The sequence below is a fragment of the Motacilla alba genome, chromosome 13 (genome assembly GCF_015832195.1).
Source record: "Motacilla alba alba isolate MOTALB_02 chromosome 13, Motacilla_alba_V1.0_pri, whole genome shotgun sequence".
NCBI classification, from domain to species: Eukaryota; Metazoa; Chordata; class Aves; order Passeriformes; family Motacillidae; genus Motacilla; species Motacilla alba.
Genome location: NC_052028.1, coordinates 8,764,400 through 8,786,523, shown reverse-complemented (window position 1 = coordinate 8,786,523; position 22,124 = coordinate 8,764,400). Strand labels below are relative to the sequence as shown.

The 22,124-nt window shown below is 51.0% G+C and overlaps 1 protein-coding gene across 4 annotated transcripts in view; it reads right to left on the bottom strand.

Moving 5' to 3' along the window:
* JADE2 (jade family PHD finger 2) overlaps positions 1-20,845 on the bottom strand; it is a 73,796-nt gene extending 52,951 nt beyond the window's left edge. Inside the window, exons 1-4 of one of the 4 annotated variants that reach the window (XM_038149837.1) lie at positions 19,801-20,201; positions 17,064-17,181; positions 13,299-13,356; positions 10,803-10,888 (exon numbers count right to left, since the gene is read on the bottom strand). In XM_038149837.1, the coding sequence (XP_038005765.1) occupies positions 10,803-10,888; positions 13,299-13,356 (144 nt within the window). In that variant the 5' untranslated portion in view covers positions 17,064-17,181; positions 19,801-20,201. Of the gene's footprint in view, positions 1-10,802; positions 10,889-13,298; positions 13,357-17,063; positions 17,182-19,800; positions 20,203-20,610 lie in introns of those variants that run through there. The other 3 variants (XM_038149838.1, XM_038149839.1, XM_038149836.1) reach the window with 3 other exon arrangements.
* Positions 20,846-22,124: the final 1,279 nt, after the last annotated feature.

The window sequence follows — 22,124 nt, the reverse complement described above, 5'->3', positions numbered from 1 at the left end:
GCAGGGACTCCCCTCCTGCCAGGCAGTGCCAACAGCCCAAGCCCTGCAGCTGCAACCCCTTCAAGGTCCCCCATACTGGGGAGTCAGGAAATCCAGCCACAGGGTATAAGCTTGGACAAGATGCAGACCAAAAATTAATTTTAAACTGAAGAAACAGGCTTCTTTATCTTAGGGGATTGATGGTTTCAGCACAACCACACAAATCTACTCCAAATGCCAAGGGATGTACAGCAACTGGGCTTCTCCATATTTGGCCTTCACAGGCCACAGGAAAATGTTGTTCTTGTCTTGAATGAAGATGTGGGAAACACAGAGCCACTTCGTCCCAAGCACCTTCATATCCTCCTCCCATCACTTCACCATCCTGAGCACCTTTGTGTCCCCTTCAGGTCACTTCACTGCCCCAAGCACCTTCATGTCTCCATCACATCCCCTCACTGTCCTGAACAGGGACAGACAAAAGCTTAAGACAGAAATTATCCAGCTAAAATGTGATCTAGGTGCTGCTTACATATCCACAAACCCAGATTTTTCCTGACTCAAAAAACCCCTTGTGAGATCAACACTGGTCCCCTCCTGAAGGAAAATCCTCCAGTCCTTCAGTCAGTGAATGGGCTCATTCTCCATCTCACTCGTGGCCCTGCAGCATCCTCTCCCAATACACAAGGATGAAAAACTCATTCTAAAAATATCCCTCACGGTAAGTAAGGTTTTCCTTCCAGAGGGCTGCCTGACAGCAATGACTCGAGCAATCCTGCCTCTTGCAGCACAAAAATAAATTGTAAATGAAAATGGATGATTTCTCCTCTCTACCATCTGCTATTAGCTGGAATAATAACTGCCAGTGCCAGCAATCCTGCCTGGACACCATCTCGCTCCATCCCTGCTACTTCTGCGTTCCTTCCACAAAGCTGGGATGGATCAGGTGTTTTCTTTGGATGTTGGTTAATCTCTTCACAGTCTGTTCTCCAAATGAGAATTGCTTTGTCAGAACCACAAGAAATAATACAGTACGGTTTTACATTTTTTGACACAAAGATAACACACTTTGGAGAGTATTTGGGAACCCAAATCAACTGAAATGCAGGAAACTAGACATTAAGTAAGACCACTGAGACCAGTATTTAGGTCAGTTTGTTTAATCCTCAGAGCCTCAGCTGCTAACCCAATTAGAGTTAAATACAATATATAAACAACCTTTGCTATGTTGGGACCTCTGAATTCACTGGTACTCTCCTCCTGGTGCAGCTGTTTGGAGACATTTTTAACTATGTCCATACAAACCTGATTTGAGTTGCTCAGACACAGTCTTGGCACACCCCTCAACAAACACAATTAACAGCCTATATATCACAGTCAGCTCAGTTTGGGAAAGATCAGGGTCCTTTAAGCCTCTGTGTGTTACAAACACCACAGTGACCTTTTAACACACTGCCAGCGTGGGAAATTAAAAAAATACTAAGAGAGGCATTAATTAAACATGAGAAAGGATATGTGAGATATCACAGTCCTTCCAGCAGTGTGGGTCTGTGATCCAAACAAGTGCAGGAATCCCACTGCAGAGTGTTTTCTAAAACAAAGGGCAGAAATACACCCTGTTCTTGACAGCCCTGTGCTGACAGGTCACAGCCTGGCTCAACAACAGCTCCTTAACCCAGTTTCAGTGCCCAGCTCCAACGAGGACAACACAAACCTGAGTAATCCCTCACACTTCAGAGCTCTTGGCTTGGGTGGGTGAGATGCTCCCCTGTGCCTGAACCACACGGGGCTGAAGCCACCATGGGGGTCAGTGCCACCTCCCTGCTCTGCCCACAGCAGCACACAATCACTGAAGAACAGAATCATTCAAGTTGGAAAAGCCCTACAAGATCATCGAGTCCAACTGTCAACCCAGCAGTGCCAAGCTCAGCACTAAACCATGTCCCCAAGAGCCACATCCACATGTCTTTTTAATTCCCCCCAGGGATGGTGATTCCACCACTGCCCTGGGCAGCCTGTGGCAGTGCTTAACCACCCCTTCAGTGAAAAACTTTCTCCTAATATTCAATCTAAACTTCCCCTGGCAACAGCACAATACTGTTATAGAAAATACTGTTTTGAAGACACATGCCCGAGGGATTTGTGGGCAAAGGCAAGCAGGAATGGTTCCAAAGGTGCAGGGCACCCAAAAGCTTTTCTGAACGACCTGGACTGGATCCTGCTGACATGTGAGTACCCTCCTCCCTCAATGCCAGCTCAGTTGCCTCCTGAGGGCTCCTCCTTTGATGTTCTGGGGTACAGGAGCATTGCATTCTTCTTTCATGCAGGCAAATACACCCAGTTCTGCCAGAAGCTGATCAGGGCAGTGCTGGCAGTGCGGGGCAGGGTGGCAGTGTGCTTCTGCTTCCACCTCAGTGCACAGAGGCGACAGCCAGCTCCAGAGCAGTGGAGAACACTGGGAGTGAGACTGGGAGTGGGACTGCCCTTTGCAGGACAACCAACCATTGGGAGGGTCCAGCCACATCATCACCCTGCCCTGAGGCCTCTGGGCACCCACAGCAGCTGTGGCCTTCCCAGACCCTTACCCCAAGCAAAATTCACCATTTTCTTTTGCTAGGTCAGCACCAGGTGACACCAGCGAGGTGACAAGCTCTGTCTTTTTGGATAACAGCAGGGCTGGTCACCCATGGAACAGTGTCAAAATCCTGGCCCATCGCCCTCCTCCTACTGATGAAGAGGGAGGTGGAGGAGCCCGCACAGCAATGGGACGAGCCCTTGGTGTAACTTCTCCCTCTGCATGGTGCAGATCCCAAGCCTGTGGTTTCCTGAATTAAGTCTTCCCCAAATTCATCCCTTCTGGCCTTTCAGCTCGCATCAGAATAGAAGCTTAGTTTTAATTTTAAGCCAAATAAGCACGATTGTATCTATTTCCCTGAAGATAAGGCAGGCTGGATTTGCAATCTCACTACTTCATTTATTTAGTCCTTCTTGGAAAACAGATAAGCTCACCCATCCGACGGCAGCACGCGCGCCCGCACTTTATCACAGCGACGCCTCTGTCTTTTCATGAAGAACTGGATATGCTCAAATTATTAACTATCAAAGCAGAACACTTTAGAAATGATAGAACAGCCCAGAAATTGTAAAGGAAAGCAGATCAGTTGTCTGGAAATCTCCCAACAGCTAATACGCTCAAATTGTAATCTAAATGTCTTTTTGTTTTGAATTGTCTGGGATTAGGGTTGGGAAAAGACTCAATTATTCTACTCAAACTCTTCTGAATTATTTATGAAAACCAAATAAAGGATAAATTGGGCACTGATGAACCGAGGACCTGGCGATGAAGAGAAAGTTGGGTACCAGAAAACAAGCAATTTTCCCTCAATAGGAGTGTTTACTGTTTCTCCCCGGCCGTGGGAGCTGACAGATTGTCTGCTGCCCTGCACCCGCTCCCCCCGCCACCACCACAGCCCTGGCCAGGCTCTGTCCTTCCCTTTCAGCCCTGAATGGGATCTCAGTTATTGCCTATCGATCTGCCAGCAATGGGAAAGGCCAAACCAAGACGTTCCTTTATTACCTCTGCTCGCTCAGGAACCTCATGGAGGTTTAGTGATGCTCAGAGATGCATCACACCAGTGTCCAGGGCCAGCCTCTCCCTTTGTTACTGTCAGCTTGAAAGACGAGGAGAAGAATGTGAAATTTCAAAATCCCAAGATATTTTTTCCTTCCTATTTCCAAAAGAAATGCACATGGAGTCCACACCAGGTTGGTGTGGTTGTGCAGCCTCAGGCTCCAGGCAAAGAAAGGAACGCGGGGAAAACCTTAATCTCCCTTGTATCCCACAGGCCAGGCAAGCCTGGACTACCCCTAGGACCTCCCCATCCTTGCTGCCCACCAGTTTGTGGTGTTGGACTGACACACCAGTAGAGCCAGTCCTGGCAGTCCAGTAACATGTGAAGTCACTAGGGCACCAAAGCCATGCTGCTCCCCAATAATACGTCAGTACTTTTGTAATCTCTGTAATTTGCTATTTTGAAGCAAAAGCTGTGTTGCTTTTACATCTCAAAAAAACCCCAAAACCAAACAAACCCTGAGCTCATTAAGTGTAGCATCCTCTGATGTTCACATCCCAGCATGTCACTTGGATCCAGCCTGGCATTGGAAGGATGCTCCTGCAGGTACGGCAGAAACCTAAAAGGCAGGGGCTGGATTTGGCTCCTCCTTGAGCCCCTGGCACCTTTTACATCAGCTGCTCCACCTTGGTGAGGATCTGCTGCTTCTCCCACTGGACACAGCCCTGCAGCCTCTCCCTGTGCCCTGTGAGGCATCTCTGGGAGCTCTCCATGGACCAGCATCAATTTGTCCAATAGCTGGACAACCCCAGAGAAAAACAGGTACCCCAGGGAGATGCCAAGGCCCACAGTGCCTCACCACAACAGGAAGGATGATGGACATGCCATGAGGCATCAGAAATGCTGCTCCCCATCCCTCCCTTAGCTAAGGACTCCCAGGATGTGCTGCTTTCCAGCATTCTCCTCCTTCTCTGCCTCTGCCCCATCACCACCCAGCCCCTCTGAGGGCCTCTCCACCAGCTTTCCATACAATTCTCACATCAATTTCTATGCTCTGTGATTCACTCACAAACCCCTCTTAATGAAGTGGCCAGCAATCTCCCTGCCATTCATTCCCACTCCATGTGCTCTGTCAAGGACTTGGCTTTCCCAGTGACTGTACTGTGGGTCTGAGCCTGCCAAAAATCCCCTTTGCCCCAAAGAGCCCACCCGAAAACACCAAACTCCGATCCCGCGCTAACGACTTTCCTCTGGTACGAAACCAGCTCCTGGGCGAGAGCCAAAGAGCCGGATCTGTTTTGGGCTTTAAATCGAAATGAAAAGAAACACTCGTCTAGCACTGGGTTTAATTAGCTTTTAAAGCAGCAGCCAGCCCGGGGACTGCCGGGCCGGATCCGGCGCAGCCGAGCGCGCCCGGCGAGGCGGCACGGCCCCGGCATCCCCCGGCACGGGTGCTCGGCTCCAGGCGCCTGCTGCAAGCCAGCCCAGGAGAAAACAGCTCCTGAGGGACCAGGCAGCTCAGCCCAGCACAGATGGGCTCCAGCAGGCTGGGTCCCTGCACACCAGGCTTCCTGAGCTGGCAGGAATTCTGTTACACATCTTCCCCTGCATCTGCACTCGGCTGACTTCGGAGCTTTCAGACCTTGCTCCTGGGGCAGAGGAATAAGCTCAGTGCCTTCTCCTTCAAATCCCAGGATGGGATGCCATTTTTTCAACAGACAATAACATCTCTGTCCCTAAAAAGTTTTAGCAAAAAGAACTCTTTCCAAAGCAGCGGTACACAATGTGAGAGAAGAGAAGCCCAAAATGAAGTGCGTGCAGAGAACACAGCGCTCACTAGGGTGAGGGCGGGCAGGAGAGGTGAGAAGGGATGGTCACAGCCTGCATCTGAGATCTCACCTTTGAATTCACTCCTTCCATCACCCAGCAGAACTGTAATCCTCCCTGATGCCCTCACACCCACAGCAGCCATGTGGTATCCCACAGTGTGACCCCTCCACAGCAAGCAGGGGCAGCAGCAGGTCACTGCAGGCACGGTGTGGGTCTGCTTCCTGACACTGAGATAACAGGTTCTCTTCAGGCTTTGGCTCAACACTCTTTTTTCCCCTCCCTGACTGCAGTCCTGGCAGCTGACTCCTGCACACCCCCAGCCACAACCACCTTCCTCCATCCACACTGGGACCAGGGAAGTCTCCAGCTGCCTCATGCACAGGACTCCCTCCTCAGTGCCAGCCAGCTCTCTTAGCCCTTCACTCTCTCAAGCATAAAATTGTTTGTTATAGCTCATGAGTCACAAGGATTTTTAGAGAAAGAGAAAACAACGGGAACAATGGGAGCCCTGAGAATACGTTTTGGTTGTACAAACTGTCTTGATATCAGCTCAAGATGGCACCTCTCTCGGTGCAGCCTTGGCTGCCCCACCTCACTCCCCTCTGGACCTCCCAGTCCTACATCCCTGCTGCTCTATCACATTTTTCCAACCCTTTCCAAAATGAGAAGAGAGTTGATACTCGGTAGCAAGGTTTTGAAGCGTGGCAATGCCAGAAGTGTGTTTGCAAGGAGATATTATCTGCCTGTGGGGAAGAAATCCTGAACTTCCATGTCCAACTGGGGAGCCAGCCTCCTATCTCTTCATCTAGTCTTGTTTCCTCTTGAAATGCTGGATGTTAAAGATTCAATGAACAACAGAACTCAAAATAGGAACAAGAAGCATTTTTGTCCAGCCCTTCTCAGCATTCAGAAGACAATGGTTTTAATCTGTTATCCCCACACTGGCAAGGGAAAACTGACAAAGCCAAACTGCAGTCAAACCTTTCAACAGAGAGGGATTTTCTCCCATCCAGCCCCATAAAAGCATGTCCAGTCTTGCTTGGCCACATCCATTAAAGCTCTGCTCCAAGCACAGGAGAGTACAGGAACTAAATTCACATTGCACTGGGTCATTATATACCTAATACAGGAGGAAAAAACCAGGATCCAACGCAGTAAGAATTACTTTTTAGAGGGGAAAAGAGTTAAATCCTAGTAAAGAGATATAAAAAGGCGCCTTTCAAAACACGGAAGTAATATCTAAACAAGGCAAGCAGAAAATAATGTAAATTGTATAAATCTGTGGTTTCCCCTTCATCCTGAGCCCTGCCTGCAGCTGCAGTCCCCTCTCCTCCTGAAGGTCTGGAGTGAGGGAGAAGGGCAGTGAGGATGTCCGGTGGGATGAGCAGCACCTGCACAGCACAGCCCAGACTGTGCAGGGCTCTTCAGCTGAGAAAGGACAGCTGGAGGGCTGGCAGGCAGGTGTTCTGCACAAAAAAAGCAGGCTTTTGTCCCTCTAAAATATATTCCAGCAGTGCAGGTGAGCACTGTGGATCTCAAACAGCTCTGGAGGCAATGACTAACACAGCAGCTAAGGCAGTGACTCAGACGCAGCATCCGAGGGAGTCCCTGGGCTGCTGATGGCTGGGAGCTGGCAGATAGAACCAGAGACTATCATTACACACTTGCCTTGTTCTTAGATTCTCTCCTTAGACACTGACAACTGTTCCCTGTCAGGAACAGGAGAGAGGCTTGAAGACTGCAGTCAAACCAGCGAGGCTCGTGCTCACATCCCCAGCAGCTCTACAGCCGGGGGCAGGATTGCACTGATGTGCCACTAACAGAAGCAGAAATCCGTGCTGCAGGCGTGTGCTACTCCCTGCTGCAGATTCAGATCCATGGCAGGGATAACCTGAGCGAGCATCCCCTCCTTGCAGCTCCCAGGGTGGGGAGCATGACCAGCAGCTCCTTGCAGGGACCCGGGGAGATGGGGACCAGCCACCACGCTCCATTTGCAGACAAGTTAAGAGACAAACGAGCACTAATGAGATTAATTAAAATCACCAGATTGGTACTGCTATCACTGCAGATGCAAGAAGCTGTTGGCAGCTGCCCACGTTCATCCTCTGCCTTCAGGCAAAGCAGTGCAGCACAGCCATGCCCAGGGCACCAGCAGCATCAGGTTCCAGCCTTGCAGGCTCTGCTGCCCAGGCAAGGGGCAGGGAAGGACAACTGTCACCTCTGCAAGGGAGAGAGCCAAGACAGAGGCCTGGTGCCTGGGACAGTCAGGAAAGAGCCCGGGCAGAGCCCCGTGACAGGCACAGATAAATATAATCACCCTCCCTGGCAATGGCCTCTTGGCGGATGTTTACAAACAGCTCAGTACTTTTCCATGTTAAGAAGCTTGTTTTTCCAGATGCCTTGTATCCGATGGTTTTTAATGTGTATAGTTAATCCCTTCTCACAGAGTCTTTCATAATAAACATCACCCCCTGACCTGACTAATAACTATGTAACACTAATGCTTTCGATTTTTTTTATCTCCTGCCCGGGTTGTCAGGAGGAATGCCTGCTTCCCTGGGACAGCAGCTCCCAGAGAAATGGGGACATGACTTGGAGAAGGGCAGGACAGCTTGGTGGGCCCACACACACGAATGCCATTTCCCCAGCCCATCCTCCAGCATGGCCATCTCTCAGGACACACCTGCACCCACTGCAGCTCCCCATAAAGCTACAATGTGTAAAGCTGGAGTTTGAGCTATGGTTTGAAAAGATGTGTCCAGACCCAAAATGGCTGGGGGTTCAGTATCTGCTAATGCATTCATCCTGCTCCCCCTCTTATTCTCCTGTGGTTTCCATCTGTCAGTGATGATGAGATCAACATCCATCCTCAGCAGGATGGACAAAAGAAAAGGTGATTCACTATTTCATGTGAAGTAGTTTGATAGCGGTGTAGTTTGTGTTTTACATTTCTCAGAACTTGCTCCAACAGGACATGATGCCTGTCACAGTCCACGCCTGAAATCCCCCAGTGTTCCCGGGAGGATGTGCCAAACCCCACAGTGCTTGGACCAGACACGTTCATGGGTGCTCACAGGAAGAGGAGAAGTTGGGTCACTCATGGAAAAGTTGAGAAGATGCTGTTGGAGAGGAAATTCATACTGGAGTGGATTCCTAACCCTCTCCCTCACTGCTGCAAGTCTTGGGCTGATACTCTATCCAACCTCCAACAAAGCCCTGAGTTTCACCTGGCACTGATTTCCAGCAGACCCAGACACAGCAAGTGCGGGGGCAATGCACAGTGAGGGGAGCGCAGCTGAGATCTGGACTGCTCCATCTGCCTGTGTGCCCACCATGCTTTTGTACAAGATGGTTTGTCAGCTTGAGCATCCTGGCCGAGCTCCAGCCTGAGTAATCACACATGGCCTCCCCAAATTCCCCTAGAGTCTCAGTTCACATAAGCCACGGAGGTTCACTTTCTGTCCCAACTGTTGCTAAGCTGGGCACTGTTCAGCTTTTGCTCCACTTTGTCTGTTCCACAGCTCCATTTCACTGAGAACCCTCCTCAGGGGATAACGGAGCAGTAAGCAGAGGGAGGAGCCCTCTGCAGGCATCTGATGTCTCCCCAGGTGCCATGGGCTAATACCTAGCTTTCACTCTAGCTGTTGTAGAGCAGCAACTTGGATCCAGCTCTTACCACACTACATCAAGTCCAGAAGCATTTTCACTTGGAATCCTGGACTTACCTTCAATAGCAGCCAGGTAAAATCCTAGATGGCTGATTAAACTAACTCATATTAAAGACAAAAATGTGTCTGCACCAGTGAGGCAGAAAGATGTCCCAGCTCTTGGAGAAGTATTTTACAGGGCAGCAGCAGGGTGGCACCTCTGACACTGTTGTGACATGAGTCACATCTTCTCACATCTAACATGAGGCATCTCTGTGGCAGAGAGTCCCGACAGCACCTAAAGGGCTCACCCAAGGCCTTTATGGACACACCAGGCACAGGGATGGGCAGTTATTTCAGAGAGGGGTAACAGCACCACAGGAGAAGGAGATGTCCCAAATGCTTCACTTCCCAAAGGAGGATTCAGCTCACAGAAATCTCCCCGGCACCCACACTGAAAGACACATCTATAACCAAAACCCAACATTACCAATGCTAATATTCAATTTTCCAACAGTCTTGTTAGCAGTCAGTGACATCTGCACCCTGGTTCTTGCTCTCTGGAGTAATTCCAACTAACTCGGCTGGTAGTAACAGCCTTCCAGTCCCTCTCTTTACCCAAGGCACAAATAACTTCAACTCTTTCAGTCTGTGTCCTTTGCCAACACAGATATTTCAATGTAAACCTATCAGAGCAGTAAGAACCAAGTGCAGCTGTAATTCAAGCAGTGACCACAGGAAAACCTCAAAATCTCTACTCAGCTTGATGCAAAAGGAGGATGTTGCAGAGGTTTGTGCTCACCAGGCCACAGCGTCAGGAGAGGTGAAATGGGGAGTTCACATGAGCCATGCCAGCTTCATCTGCTGCTAAACTTAGCACTGTTTGACTCCAGACCCCAGTGCAGAGGGAAGGGAATGTGAGAACAATGTCCCTCTGGCTCTGCTCTCGCTGCTGCTGAAATGAAGATGACCACTGCCAAACACCGCGGTTGCTACAACAGCAGCTCATGCCTGGTATAGTTTCCATGGCTAGTGGAAATGTATCCGAGGCACGAAAGGAAAACAGGACATAGCACCACCCCTTCCAACAGTCCTGGGGACAAACAGCTCCTCCCAGGCAAGGCCCAGACCCTGCACCAGAGCCAGCAGGTGAACCTGGGCAGTGTCCCCAGAATGGCAGCACTGCCCATACCAGCGAGGGGAAACCCTGCAGCAAGGTCAGACTCTGATGGCCTCAGCTTAATGTCCTTGAGCCCTGTGACAGGGGGAACCAACACAGCACAATCTGCAGCTAAGCTGTGCACTCTCTCATTTCACAGCTCTCCACGCCTCCCCCTTGTTCATGGGAGGAGTCTCCATCACCCTCCCCTGCCACCAGTGCTGTGACCTGTGCCATTAATAAAAGGGCACCCAGGGGGGCCCCCAAAGCAGGGAATCTTGGCAGGCAGACACCCCAATACTCCCAGTCCCACCAAACTTAACTTCTCTTTACTTGCCTCAATAGGGATGGAGTGGGCACAGGACCCCAGTGGTTTTGGGCACAAGGACCCCCACCCTTCACCAGAGATGCTCACCGTGTGTCCCCATCAGCTCCCTCCCCAGGCAGCCGGGGTGACACAGCTGTTGGGAGGTGTGGCTCTGCAGCATGGCTCTGCCTTCTCCTGTCCTGGCACCCGCTGCCCACAGAAGCCATGGGCACGCTGGTCGCCACATCTGGGCAAGTGCAGTCCCATGGGAAAACTCTCTTTTGGGAAAAGCCTAAAAGCCCACCTACCTCAGAGGGCTTCTTCTCCTTCTGCCGTGACCAGGGGGATTTGGTGTTTGGAATTTTGGAGCATCTGGAGGTGGATGTGGTGTGACCTGCAATAAAGCAACAGAGACAGGTTAGCTGGGAAGGAGTCAAAGCTTTTCCTTACCTCACCAGCCCCACTGCTCCAGCCTCAGCCAACACTTTGGGTCAGCACTAAGGTGGAATAACATCTTGACATGACTTTTTTTTGTGCAGTATCATCACCACTGCTGCCACCCCCAAAAGGGAAGGGTAGCTAAAGTCTGAAATGTGGTGGAACCATACACTACTGATCTTTATTTCCAACACATTTGTGTCATAATCACTTAAATGTAAGACTGTATTTGTAAATAATAGATAAAAAATTGATCATTGGAATTTATCTATAATAATGATGACAGTTCAGTCTTCTGTATAGGAGTACCCTTCCATATTACAGTATATAAAAATGTTTCTGTGAGATTGCAACAAAATAACTTTTAATAGGCCTATTAAATACCGATTTTATCCTTGGAGGGCTAGATAAGGAGGAAACAACACTGTGCACATAAGCAAATATCCAAACACGATGGAGCCAGGAGCTGAGCTTACTCAGGGATCAGGCTGTGGTACCACTGCAGTGGGAAACTGTTCTTCCACCAGCTCAGGCAGCTGAGCCCAGGGAAATTTCACATGCCTACTTTTCCTGGCAGGGGAAGAGGCACCAGCTCAACCTGTACTCTTTGCTTGCACTGCCCTTTCTTGTACTTCACAAAATGAAGGCCAAGCATGGGGGCATCACCTGTTCCCAAAAGACAGCTTGTGTTTTGAAGTTACAGGCCAGATGTTATTAAAGAAGGTTCCATACAAATGAAATTCTTTAAAACACTTCACAGCATGACAGGATTGCGTAGACAAAGCCCAGAGCAGAATCCCCACGATGCAGCCCCATGGACAGGCTGCCTAACTCAGCAAGCTGCTCCAAGCAGTGCAGCAGCAGCAGCTCCACAGCTTTCATGGAGAGATCAGCCACTAATTTCCACCTTACCCCCTCTTCTCAAGCTACAGTGTGATGCTACAGCTATACAGGCTTGGATAACACACAACCACCCTTTCCTGGCAGAGACATGAAAAAGAAGGTCACCACTCTGTTTACAACTATCCTGCAGGAGAGCATTTGTCAAAAGCCTAGAGATCACCTGCAGCATAAATATCCAAGGCCCACAGAGATAAGGCCATGTTGTTTAATACCATGATTAAAGATGCCTTACCCCCTAAAGGCAGCGAAGCCAGCGAGCACGGCTCGGCTCCATAAGCCTTTGAGCATCGGGGGATTAGGAGACGGGAAGTTTGGAGCATGGCTTCCAAAACAAACTCCTTTCTGAGATAGAGATGTTTCATTTTACGAGAAGCAAGCGTGTTGACAGAGCCTGAAACACTTTCTGCAGGCGCAGCTCAGCCTCCAGGCCCCCTGGGCTCCAGCAGGATGGGGGTCCCCGCTGGCAGCACAACAGCAGGTTCCCCTCGGCAGCTGTGGTGCAAACTCCACTCACACTGACAATTTTTTTGGCTGAAGCTGTGGGAACAGCAGCCAAACCCAGCAAGATCAGCCTTTCCATAACCCCCTGTAATCTCTCCATCATCCTGTTAGGAAAAAGCCCAGAAGTTTAGTGTCTTTACTAAAGTCCCTTTCGTTCTTGGATATCCAGCAGCCAGATCCTGTAAAGTGTGGAGAGCAAATTCCCAGCACGGCCCAGATGAAATTACTGTGACATTTGTAAGAAACCAAGAGCAACCAGTAAGAAACTCCAGAGTCCAGACAAGGGATTAGGCTGGTGCCTTGAGGGTACTGAACACTGAGGCACTGAGGCACTGCGGTATGTCTGCAGCGGGTGAAACCCTGGAGTAAGTGGGAGAGGGGAGTGCTCTATTTATAGCCAAAATTCAGCACATTTGCACATGTTTATTGTTGAACACATGCTTCTGTGCCTTCCTGAATGAGGATGAAGTGAGGTAGATGTTGAAAAGCAAGCGTGGGCTTGCAACTTTTGCTGGCTTGAGCCTTATCCCTTTTCCCACATCACTCTTCAGTTTGCAAGAGGGGAACAATGCGGCTCCAGTTTTACTCTGACTCCAGCAAAAACTTCCCTTTCCTCTAGTACAACCCAAATCAAGAGCAAACTAGTCTCAGGCTGCAGCTCACAGGAAAGGACAACTCATCTACAAAGGGTGTTTGCTGCTTGGTTAGATCTGCAATCAGCAGCTCTCCTCTCTTCACACGAGGGAGACACTCTCATCAGTTAAGAGGAGCCACAGCCAAGTGTTTAAATAAATTGATATCAGCTTGTTGCTGCATTTCTGACAAACCCAGCCCTGCACACTGCTCATTGTGCAGAGACTTCCCAGTAAATGCAGTTTCCTCCACTCTTTGTAAAGTAATTATTCAAGCATTTTGACTGCTGGAGGTGAATCTTGTTCAAAGCTTTGAATTAAAGGTCTTACTGTCAGTGGTGTCCGAGTTATCACTGCTGATGGAGTACTTGCGTCGTTTTTCTTCCATCTGTAACAAAAGAAATTGAACATTACACTTCATGTCCAGAAAACTCACCTCAGCACCAAAGCACTGCTATACGAATATCTGCACACACTCCTACCCCAGCACCAGTCAGTCCTCAGGACAGACAACTACCCAGAGGCTGAAAAAAATGCAAGAAAACAATTCTCACGTATTTTTAAAAAAACTTTAATTGTCTTTCTACCAGCTTTTCCCACTCCCAGTAGTTACAGTGGGTGCATTTGGATCAATCAGCTTCGCATGGAAATTCGTCTGTGCAGGATTTGCATCCAAATGTCTCTTCCTCTGCAAGAGCGCAGCCAAGGGAAGAAGCTCCAACAGGACTGGAGGATGTCCTCCAGGGACCATGGTGCTGCTGGATGGGAGAAATGACATCCTGGGAACCACCAGTCCCAGCCGCAAAGTGAAGAAGTGTCAAGACAGGAGAATGGAAACCGCACACTCTCGGTATGTCTGCAGGGGGAAGTACGAGCATCCCAGAGCTGAAGAGAACCCCTGGGTACCACAGGGCTGGGGTTTTACCCTCTGACTCATCTTCCCATTCAGCCACCATCTACTTCTTTTAAGAGCTCGGGAGTATCTGTCACACAGGAAGCACCTCCCAGCCCCGGGAGCTCCCCAGCAGCACGGCTGGCACCAGAGCTCCCAGGGGTAGGCAAGTGCCTTCTGCTCAGCTGCTGTGACTTCTCCATCCTCTCAGAGCTAAAATCACAGCAGCAAATAGCACTGCACTGATGAGCAGACCCGTTTCAAGCTCAGCTGGTTTGAAATCAGCAGGTTCTCCTGAACTTGCTCCTTGGGAACCAAGCACTCGGAACTCAAACTAGGTGCTTTAGGAAAACAAAAAAAAAAAAAAAAAAAAAACAAAAAAAACCCCAAAAAAAAACCCAAAAAAAAAACAAAAAAAAAAAAAACAAAAAAAAGAAGAATGGTAAAATTTGATTTTCAAAAGTTAAAATACCTATGTGGCTGGTGGCTGATCAGTGTGGCTCCCAGTACAGGGCTTGGGCAGCTCTGGATGGAAAGGGCAACCTGTGGAGCAGACAACTATCCAACAGGCTGTAAGCCAAAATACATCCACAGAAAAGAGTCTTAACCTCATGGAAATCTTCCAAGTACTTTCTGAGACATTTCTAAAGAATCTGAATGTGTTCATACGTCATACCCACTACTGCTTCCACAAATAGTAAGTGGGAATGATAATGAAACACTGGGTTTGTGTGGTTTGGTTGCAGCAGGTACAAGGAGCACACAGACTGGGATAGCAAACTAGAGCATGACATTTTCCCCCAAACATCAGGAAATGTTCCACATAAGCATGTAAAAACCTTGTAATAGCTGTTATTTTACAATATATGTGCTATCACAGCATTAAAAAGAAAATACTACAAAATATCCAAAACATTTTAACTATCAGTGTTGTGGTAAGGCACTGCCCTGTCAAAATGTGACTTAAAACACTCCCTAAGAATATGGCAATATCAATACTTTTCCCCTGGTGATTCAAGGGGAAATAGATGTTATTAAACCAGCCTTGTTCCAAACAGCCATTAGATTTTGCTTGGGGGAAATGAAATTGAAGATAGCCCTAACTGCAGCTTACTTACTTTTAGTGAAAATCCTACCTCAACCTTTGAAACTGGTTCCTACTGGTCTGAAGTGACAAACAGACATTTGGAGCACAAAGACAGAGCAATGCTTTTATTGATTCTGGAGTTCCTAATCACAGAGATTAAATAAGCCAAAGCCAAGAGGAGGGAAAAAACCACCTGAGGTGAAGCAAAGGAATGCTACTGATAGCCAGAGAGATTTCCCAGGTTTCCCATCTTTGCTTTTACAGCAAGGCAGCATCACTGACATCACTCTCCTCCCAAGGCAGGGAAAAGGTTTGCAATCAATGCTCAGCACAGGCAGCAGGAGGCTACTGGCACTGGTTATGGCTGGTATGTATGAGGAGATGCACTGATCATCCCTCTCACTGAACTTGGTCCCTCCATCCTGCTTCTGTCCTACAGCTGCCTACAGAATTAACACGCTCACTAGGTAACAGGATGAATTGATATTCACATACAGAAGTGGTTCACATTGCAGGTAAAAATAGCATCTGTACTTCAGTAAATCATTTTGCCACTGTTTGGCAGGATGCAAGACAGCATCCTCCAAACCAAACTGCATGAAATTTGTGAATGAAGTTCTGGCTTGAGCAAAGTACAGACATCTCTGAACAGCAGCACTGAAAGGCTGGGCAGAGGATGGCACACAAGGGACTGCGTGCCTGAAAGGAGCAAAAGTTTTGGCCAAAACCAGGCCATTCCAGAAAATGGTTACATTCCAGGCCATGCTGAGAAGATGCTGTTTTCTGAGGGACTCATCTTGAGCAGCCAAACAGTAGTAAACCACATGGCACTTAAGAGAGGAATTTACTGTAGAAGGGTAATTGGGCCATTTCCCCAAGAGTATCCCAGAGTTATAAAGTCTGATGGCGGCTGAGCTCCTACCACCCTTTTGGCACCCGCGGGGGGGTGGCTGGGGGGTGGGGAGGACTCCCTGCCCACATCCCTCCCAGGGCTTTGGGAGCTCCAGCTCCCCAAAGCTCTCCCGAGAATTCAGCTGGTGAACTACTGAGCAACTTAAGTCCCCACAAAATATCATCTCTGCTCCAAAATTAATCCTTTGTTTACATTAAAAGTTAATTTCACCTTTAACTGACCCATTCCCCACATGGCATCATTAATAAAGTCATAAACAAATACCAAAAAAATTTGTAATACTTTGAAAAGGTCACTGTTAGGTCAAACTTGGCCCAAAATCTAGTTTTTACAGAGCCAGAAACCAAGTGAAAGGTTTCTATGTAGGCTTGCTTAAAAAATTCAAACAGAAACAGATGTGGGTTTCTTTTATAAACAAATGAACATCCCCCTGAAGTGTCTGCAACTCAAATCCACAGGCATAGCCCTGGCTAATGCCTGGAAACCAAAAACTGAACTGCTTGCAAACCAACACATGTTTAGCATTGCCTTTGTTCGAAGCTGAGAAAGGCAGATAAATGCTAAACCAAGGAAGATGATGGCCCTTCATCAGCCTAAACAAATGTAAATCAGTATGCCCTTGGACAAATTAGCAGCACGATTGGTGTTAAAATGGAGATGATGGCCTCAGGCTGGCTGGTCCTGCCTCACAGCAGGGAAAGGCTGGAGAGGAGTTCTTGGGAATGTAATTTTGCCCAGCCCATGCAACCTGGGAGAGGTGAAGGCAACTACTGCTGGCACACAGAGATGCCTGTGCCCAGGTCCTGAGCTCAGGTGGGCACATTGCCAGGGACAGGCACCCGCTCCCATCCACACTAAACAGAAATGCCTCATCCAGCCTTCAGCTACCACAGAAATCTTTCTCTGCAGAGCCCTCCAACAGCCCTGTGTTCTGGAGAACGCCCTGATGTTTCCCAGCTCCCTGCAAACTCTTCTGCACATCAACTCCACGTGCGATCTGGAGATTTTTAGTGGCATCCCAGCACCCTGCGCAGAGGCTGTTTCCACTGTTTCCAAGAACGAACCATTCTGAACTGTGGCAAGCAAACAGAGAAATTCATACATGCCTTTGCTCCCCACTTCCACAGGGAACAGGCACAGAAACCTGCATAAGTTGCAGCAAAAAAAAAAAAAAAAAAAAAGAGGAAAGTATTTGGTCATCACCTCTTCCCAGCTGCCCGCAGGTTGAGGGATGCGCCGCGCTCGGTCCCCGCGCCGTCACCTCTGACGCTGAGAGCAACACCGGCTGAATGATGTGCTCTGTTTGTGAGCTGCAATGAGACTGCAGAAAAACCACTTCCCTGTTTGTTCTTCCAGCCCAGAAATAGGAACACAAACAGAACATAGTGCCCCCAGCGGCACGCACACGGCTCCGGCCACCGACCCCGCGCCGGGGACCCCGTCCCGGCACCTGCGCCCGCCGGCTGGCACCGAGCCCCGGGGCTGCTCCCGACGCATCCCCTCGGCGCTTCCCCTCTGCCTTAAACGCCTTCTTCCCTCTGTCTAGGAACACCGGCCAGTTGTTAGAAAGTGTAATAAAAAGGGTGGAGGGCTGGAACATCCCAGTCAGTACGCCGTGGGAGGGTTGTCCTAGTCCCACTGCCTTTTCCCATGAACAAAGTCTGGAGGCAAGAGCTGCTACAGGAGGCTCTGAGAGAGCAGCAGCATCCCCCAAATTGGCACAGCCCCAGTTTCATAGTAACAGGACAAACTTTTGGACCAAAGGATGCACAGCAGTGGGGCCAACGAGACCCGCAGCAAATCGTGGTGCTCAGCCCCTCCATCTGGGAGAAGCTTTTCCTGACCTCCCTGGTACCCCTGCACAGTGCAAATGCTAAAGAGCAGGATCCTGGTACCTACAACAATCATTTTCTGGGCAGCAGGAGCCTGCCCCTGCCTGCCGGGGCTCGTCTGTCCCTTGCCTCCTCTACAGGCTGCTGCCAGCCCCAGCTTTCCAGCAAAAGCTCAGGTGCCCAGGTGAGGAGCAAGCCATCCCTCCTCTCCTCCATACCAACGCTGCTGTCTTGGCTCCCCAGGGCAAAATTTAATCTCATTTCAATTTAAAACAAAACAAGCCCTCGTTTACTTCCTGTGCTTTGCCTTTCTCCACACCTACAAGGGGCTTTTTTTTTTCTTTACTGCTCACGTTTATAACTTTACTTGCCTCTTCTGACTCGTTACCTTATAATTATCTATTTTTTCTTTAGCAAGCCCAGACAGAGCACAGGTAATCGAAAAGGTTACTGAGGGCACTGCGGCCACCCCTGCCTTCCTGGGGGAAGGTACAGGCAGCGACACAGGGCATGAGAGGGGACACCAGGCACAGCTCCATGCCCACAGCCAGCTGCCCCATCCTGCAGGTCTCCTGAGTATCAAAAACTCAGAGGAAATCAACAGGAGCTACAGATATCCAACCTTCGTGAAAGATGAAAACCCACATAAAGGTAAAGACCAGACCTGGTTTGAAGGACCACCCACTCACCAACTTTCAGAACTTGGGTGTCAAACACTTTTAACAGCCATCAATACTTTAAAGGAATTGCATCTCCTTGCCTACAGACCCCCTAACGTGTACCCTCCATCCTTTGCTCCAAGCCTACATTTTTGAACATCAGTCTCAATTTTCTTAAGAAAAACAAATTTAACCTTCGATTTAACCTTTCTGCAAGCTATTTTTACTCCTATCTCAAGCTTATTTTAACCCCAGTAGCCAATAAATGCTTAAAGGTCAAACACCACTCCTAAAAGCTGGGCTCCTTACCCCTGGGGAGAAGGCTGAGATCAGCTAATAGGTTTTTTCCCCCCAAGCAAAACCTCCTCTTAGAACTGTCCAAGCGGTCGGAGGGTCCTGGCTTCAGCCCTTCAAAACAATTTTCACTGTGGGGGCTGAGAAAGGCACCGAGAATTTTCCCTGTGAATGCCATGCCATCCTTCTCTTCCCACTCAAAAAGCGCTCAAAATGTATAGGTATGAAGAGAGAGAAATTCATTTTCCCCTAATTGCGATCGAGGTTGACAATCCGGCCGCCTCCCGCCTTTACAGCTCTTCCCAACTTCCAGCTCGCTGCTCCCACCCCGGGCGCGGGGCAGCCGGGGGGCGCTCCCAGCCCCGCATCCTGCCTGGGAAGCGGCTCGGCAGGTGGGGAAGGGGCAGGCGCCGCCGGCTTCCCCGAAGGATGCAGGAGGGAGCCCGGGCAGGGGGCAGGTGGCCGGCGAGAGAAGGAGGGGCGGCCCGGGGGGACAACGGCGCGGGGGGACGCGGGATGTTTCCGAGCGCGGGTGATGCCGTGGCGGGAGCGGCGGCGCCTCCGGGCTCGGCAGCCCCGGGACCCGGCGGCGCGGTGCGGCGGGGGAAGGCGGCGGGGAAAGCCCCGCGGTGGGGAGGGAAGGGGGGAGGAAGGGGAGGGCAGGCGGGAGCCGGCAGCCGCCACGCCCCCGGGCACCGCCATCCCGGCCCCGCGCAGCGCTCCGCGCCCGCGGCCCCTGCGCTGCCGAGCGCGCTGCCCGGCCCCGCGCCGCCGCCCGCCGAGCCCCCGCCGCCCGCCCGAGCCCCGCGGGGCGCCGGGGCGTCCCCTCCTCTCCCGGCGGGCAGGGCAGGGCGCGGGGCCGCTGCCGCAGTCATTAATTCGGGGAATAAAGGGGCGAAGCGGCGAACCGAGCCTTGAAAAAGTTCTTGTTTACGTCCCCGCCGCCTCCCTCCCGCACTTCCAAAGGAGAGTGACCACCGTGCGCCATCCGCCCCGGGAATGCTGCACATCCCCCGCCCGGCAGCCGGGGGAGGGAGGGGGGAAAAATAAATAATAAAAAAAAGGACATATATACAGCAAAAGCAGGGGGAGCTGCAAAATAACCATCCGCTGCAAACCCAGCCCGCTCCCGCCGCCACCCCGCCGAGCCTTTACCTTGGCCAGGAGTGTCCGCCCGGAGTTGCGCCGGTCTCTGGGGTGACAGGCGGGAGGAGGCGGGGGCGGGGGATGCTCCCGCAGTCCCCGGCCGGGAGAGCCCCCTCGGCGGCTCAATCCGGTGTCATTGCCAGGGCCGCGCCGCCCGGGCCCTCCTTAGGAGCGCCCGCCCGGTAACTCCATGGATGCGGTCCCGCTCCCAGCCGAGATGGCCGCTCCGCCGCGGCCGGGCGAGCCCTGCCCGCCTGTTTCTCTTTCTTTTTCACCCCGCACTTCCTCCGGCGCTCCGCGCCCCGCCGCCGCCCGGGCTCCGGCTCCGGCAGGGAGGCGGGGAAGCGACTTTCGGAGCGGGGACGGATAATGGTGGCGGTGCTTCCACCCCCCCACCCACCCCCCCCCCCCCGCCTCGGCCGCCCCAAATCTTCAATTTCTTCGCCTTTTCCCCTCCCCGGGCGCCGCGGCAGGGCCAGGTGCGGGCAGCGCGGGTCCCATCGCGGGCCGCGCCGCCGCCGCCGCCGCCCGCCCCGCGTCACCCCCCCGCCGGCCGCCGGGGCCCCATGGCGCTGCCCGGAGCCCCAGCGCCGCTCGCCCGCAGCCCCGGCGCCCCGCAGCCCGGCCCTGCACACGCACTCACACTCGCACACACTCACGCTCTCCGCCCCCCCCGCCCGCTCCCCCTCTCCGCGCTGTGCACACGCGTACACGGGGCGGCTTCGCCAACCTTAAAAAAATAAATAAATAAAAAATAAGCTTATACTTAAAAAAAAAAAAAAAAAAAAGAAGGGTTTTGGCGCCATATTAATGACGTACTTAAAATTTGCCATTTCTCCTGCGTCAAAAAGACGGCTCTTGCCCATCGCGGGGCGGGCGGGGGCCGCGGTGCGGAGCCGCTCCCTCCCTCCCGCAGCCGCGCAGCAAAGTTCCGCGGCCGCGGGGCGTGGGAAGCGCGGGGGGGGCGGCGGGGACACGCGGAGCCTCCGCGCCGGCACCGCGGCCGCTCCGGAGGGGCGAGGAACGGCGGGGCTGGGGATGCGACCGCAACACCGGAGCCCCCCCGGCCCGTGCGTGCGTGTGTAGGTGTGCGTTCCCCCCAAAAAACTTCGCAGAGTTTCCGCGGAGAGGTGCGGAGCGGCGCGGCTGCCGCGCAGCTCCGCGCGGGGTGGCCCTGCTGCGCGCTCCCCAAACGAGTGCTTTGGGCTCTGGGTGCTTCAGGGCTGCCTGTTGCCAGCTGTTTTCCACGGGATTAAAAACAACGACAGCAGTGCTTTCGGGATAGAAACGGCTTCTTAAATTAAAATAATAATAATTGGATGTACAGCATACATCTACCCCAACTCCCAGGGGCCCTGCAGAAGTTGGCTTGCACTGTTTTAAACCATTGCTGCAGAAGATTAAAATTCACGTTAAAGACTCTCTTTCAGTGACAATCTGCCATCATCTCTTTCGATTCATTAAGCTGGTCAGCTCTAAAACTGTGATTTACCAATTATAAACCATTAGGAACCAGAGCTACAATAGCCAGATGCTCCCCAACTTACATGCCTGTTGTGGCTTGTTATAAATTACCAAACTTGAATGAATTAGGCTGTAACTTTCTGCCTTGGCAGTCTGCGTTGGATGTTTTCTGAATGTTCCAAGTCCTTTGGCACTTCCAAGGATGAAAGCAGAGTAGGGGAAGAGCATCACTTCGGTCATTCTTGAGCTTGCTGTGGTTCTTAGGACTAGCACTGGTCCTGAAATTTGGAATGGATCAGCCTTTTATGGTCTTTTTGATAAATCCACCCAAATTGGTCATGTTACTGGGTTTTGAAGAGCAGTTCACCACGCAGCAATAAACATGCCCAATTCTGGCAGCTGAAATCTCTCAAAATGCTGCTCTTGGGGCACCTGCTGCTTCAGGTGCTCAGAGCCCTCTCAGCAGCCTCCCAGGGAGCAGGAAACATCAGCTACTGACTAAAAAGCGCTTCCTTGGATTACAAGAGCAATGGGATTCATGAGCACAGCCCCTGTCTTTAAGACCTTGACAGGACTTCACCTACAGATCCCACCTCATCTACAGCACAATCTGCCTTAAGGGATGTTGTGAAGGTCACTGTGTTACCTGGTCCAGACATGAGAAGTGTCCAAAGTGAGGCATTCCATACAAATTTCTGGAGATTTTCTTGTGCACACGTACACTAATGCAGTTCTTAGTTACACTGTCACAATCTGATTTCTCTGTGACACCTGCACAGCACAGATCTGCTCTGTAAGTCAAAAAAGGAAACAAATTTTGGCCATGTTCTCATCTTACCTGCGTAACCAAAGACTGCCCAAGGAGCGAT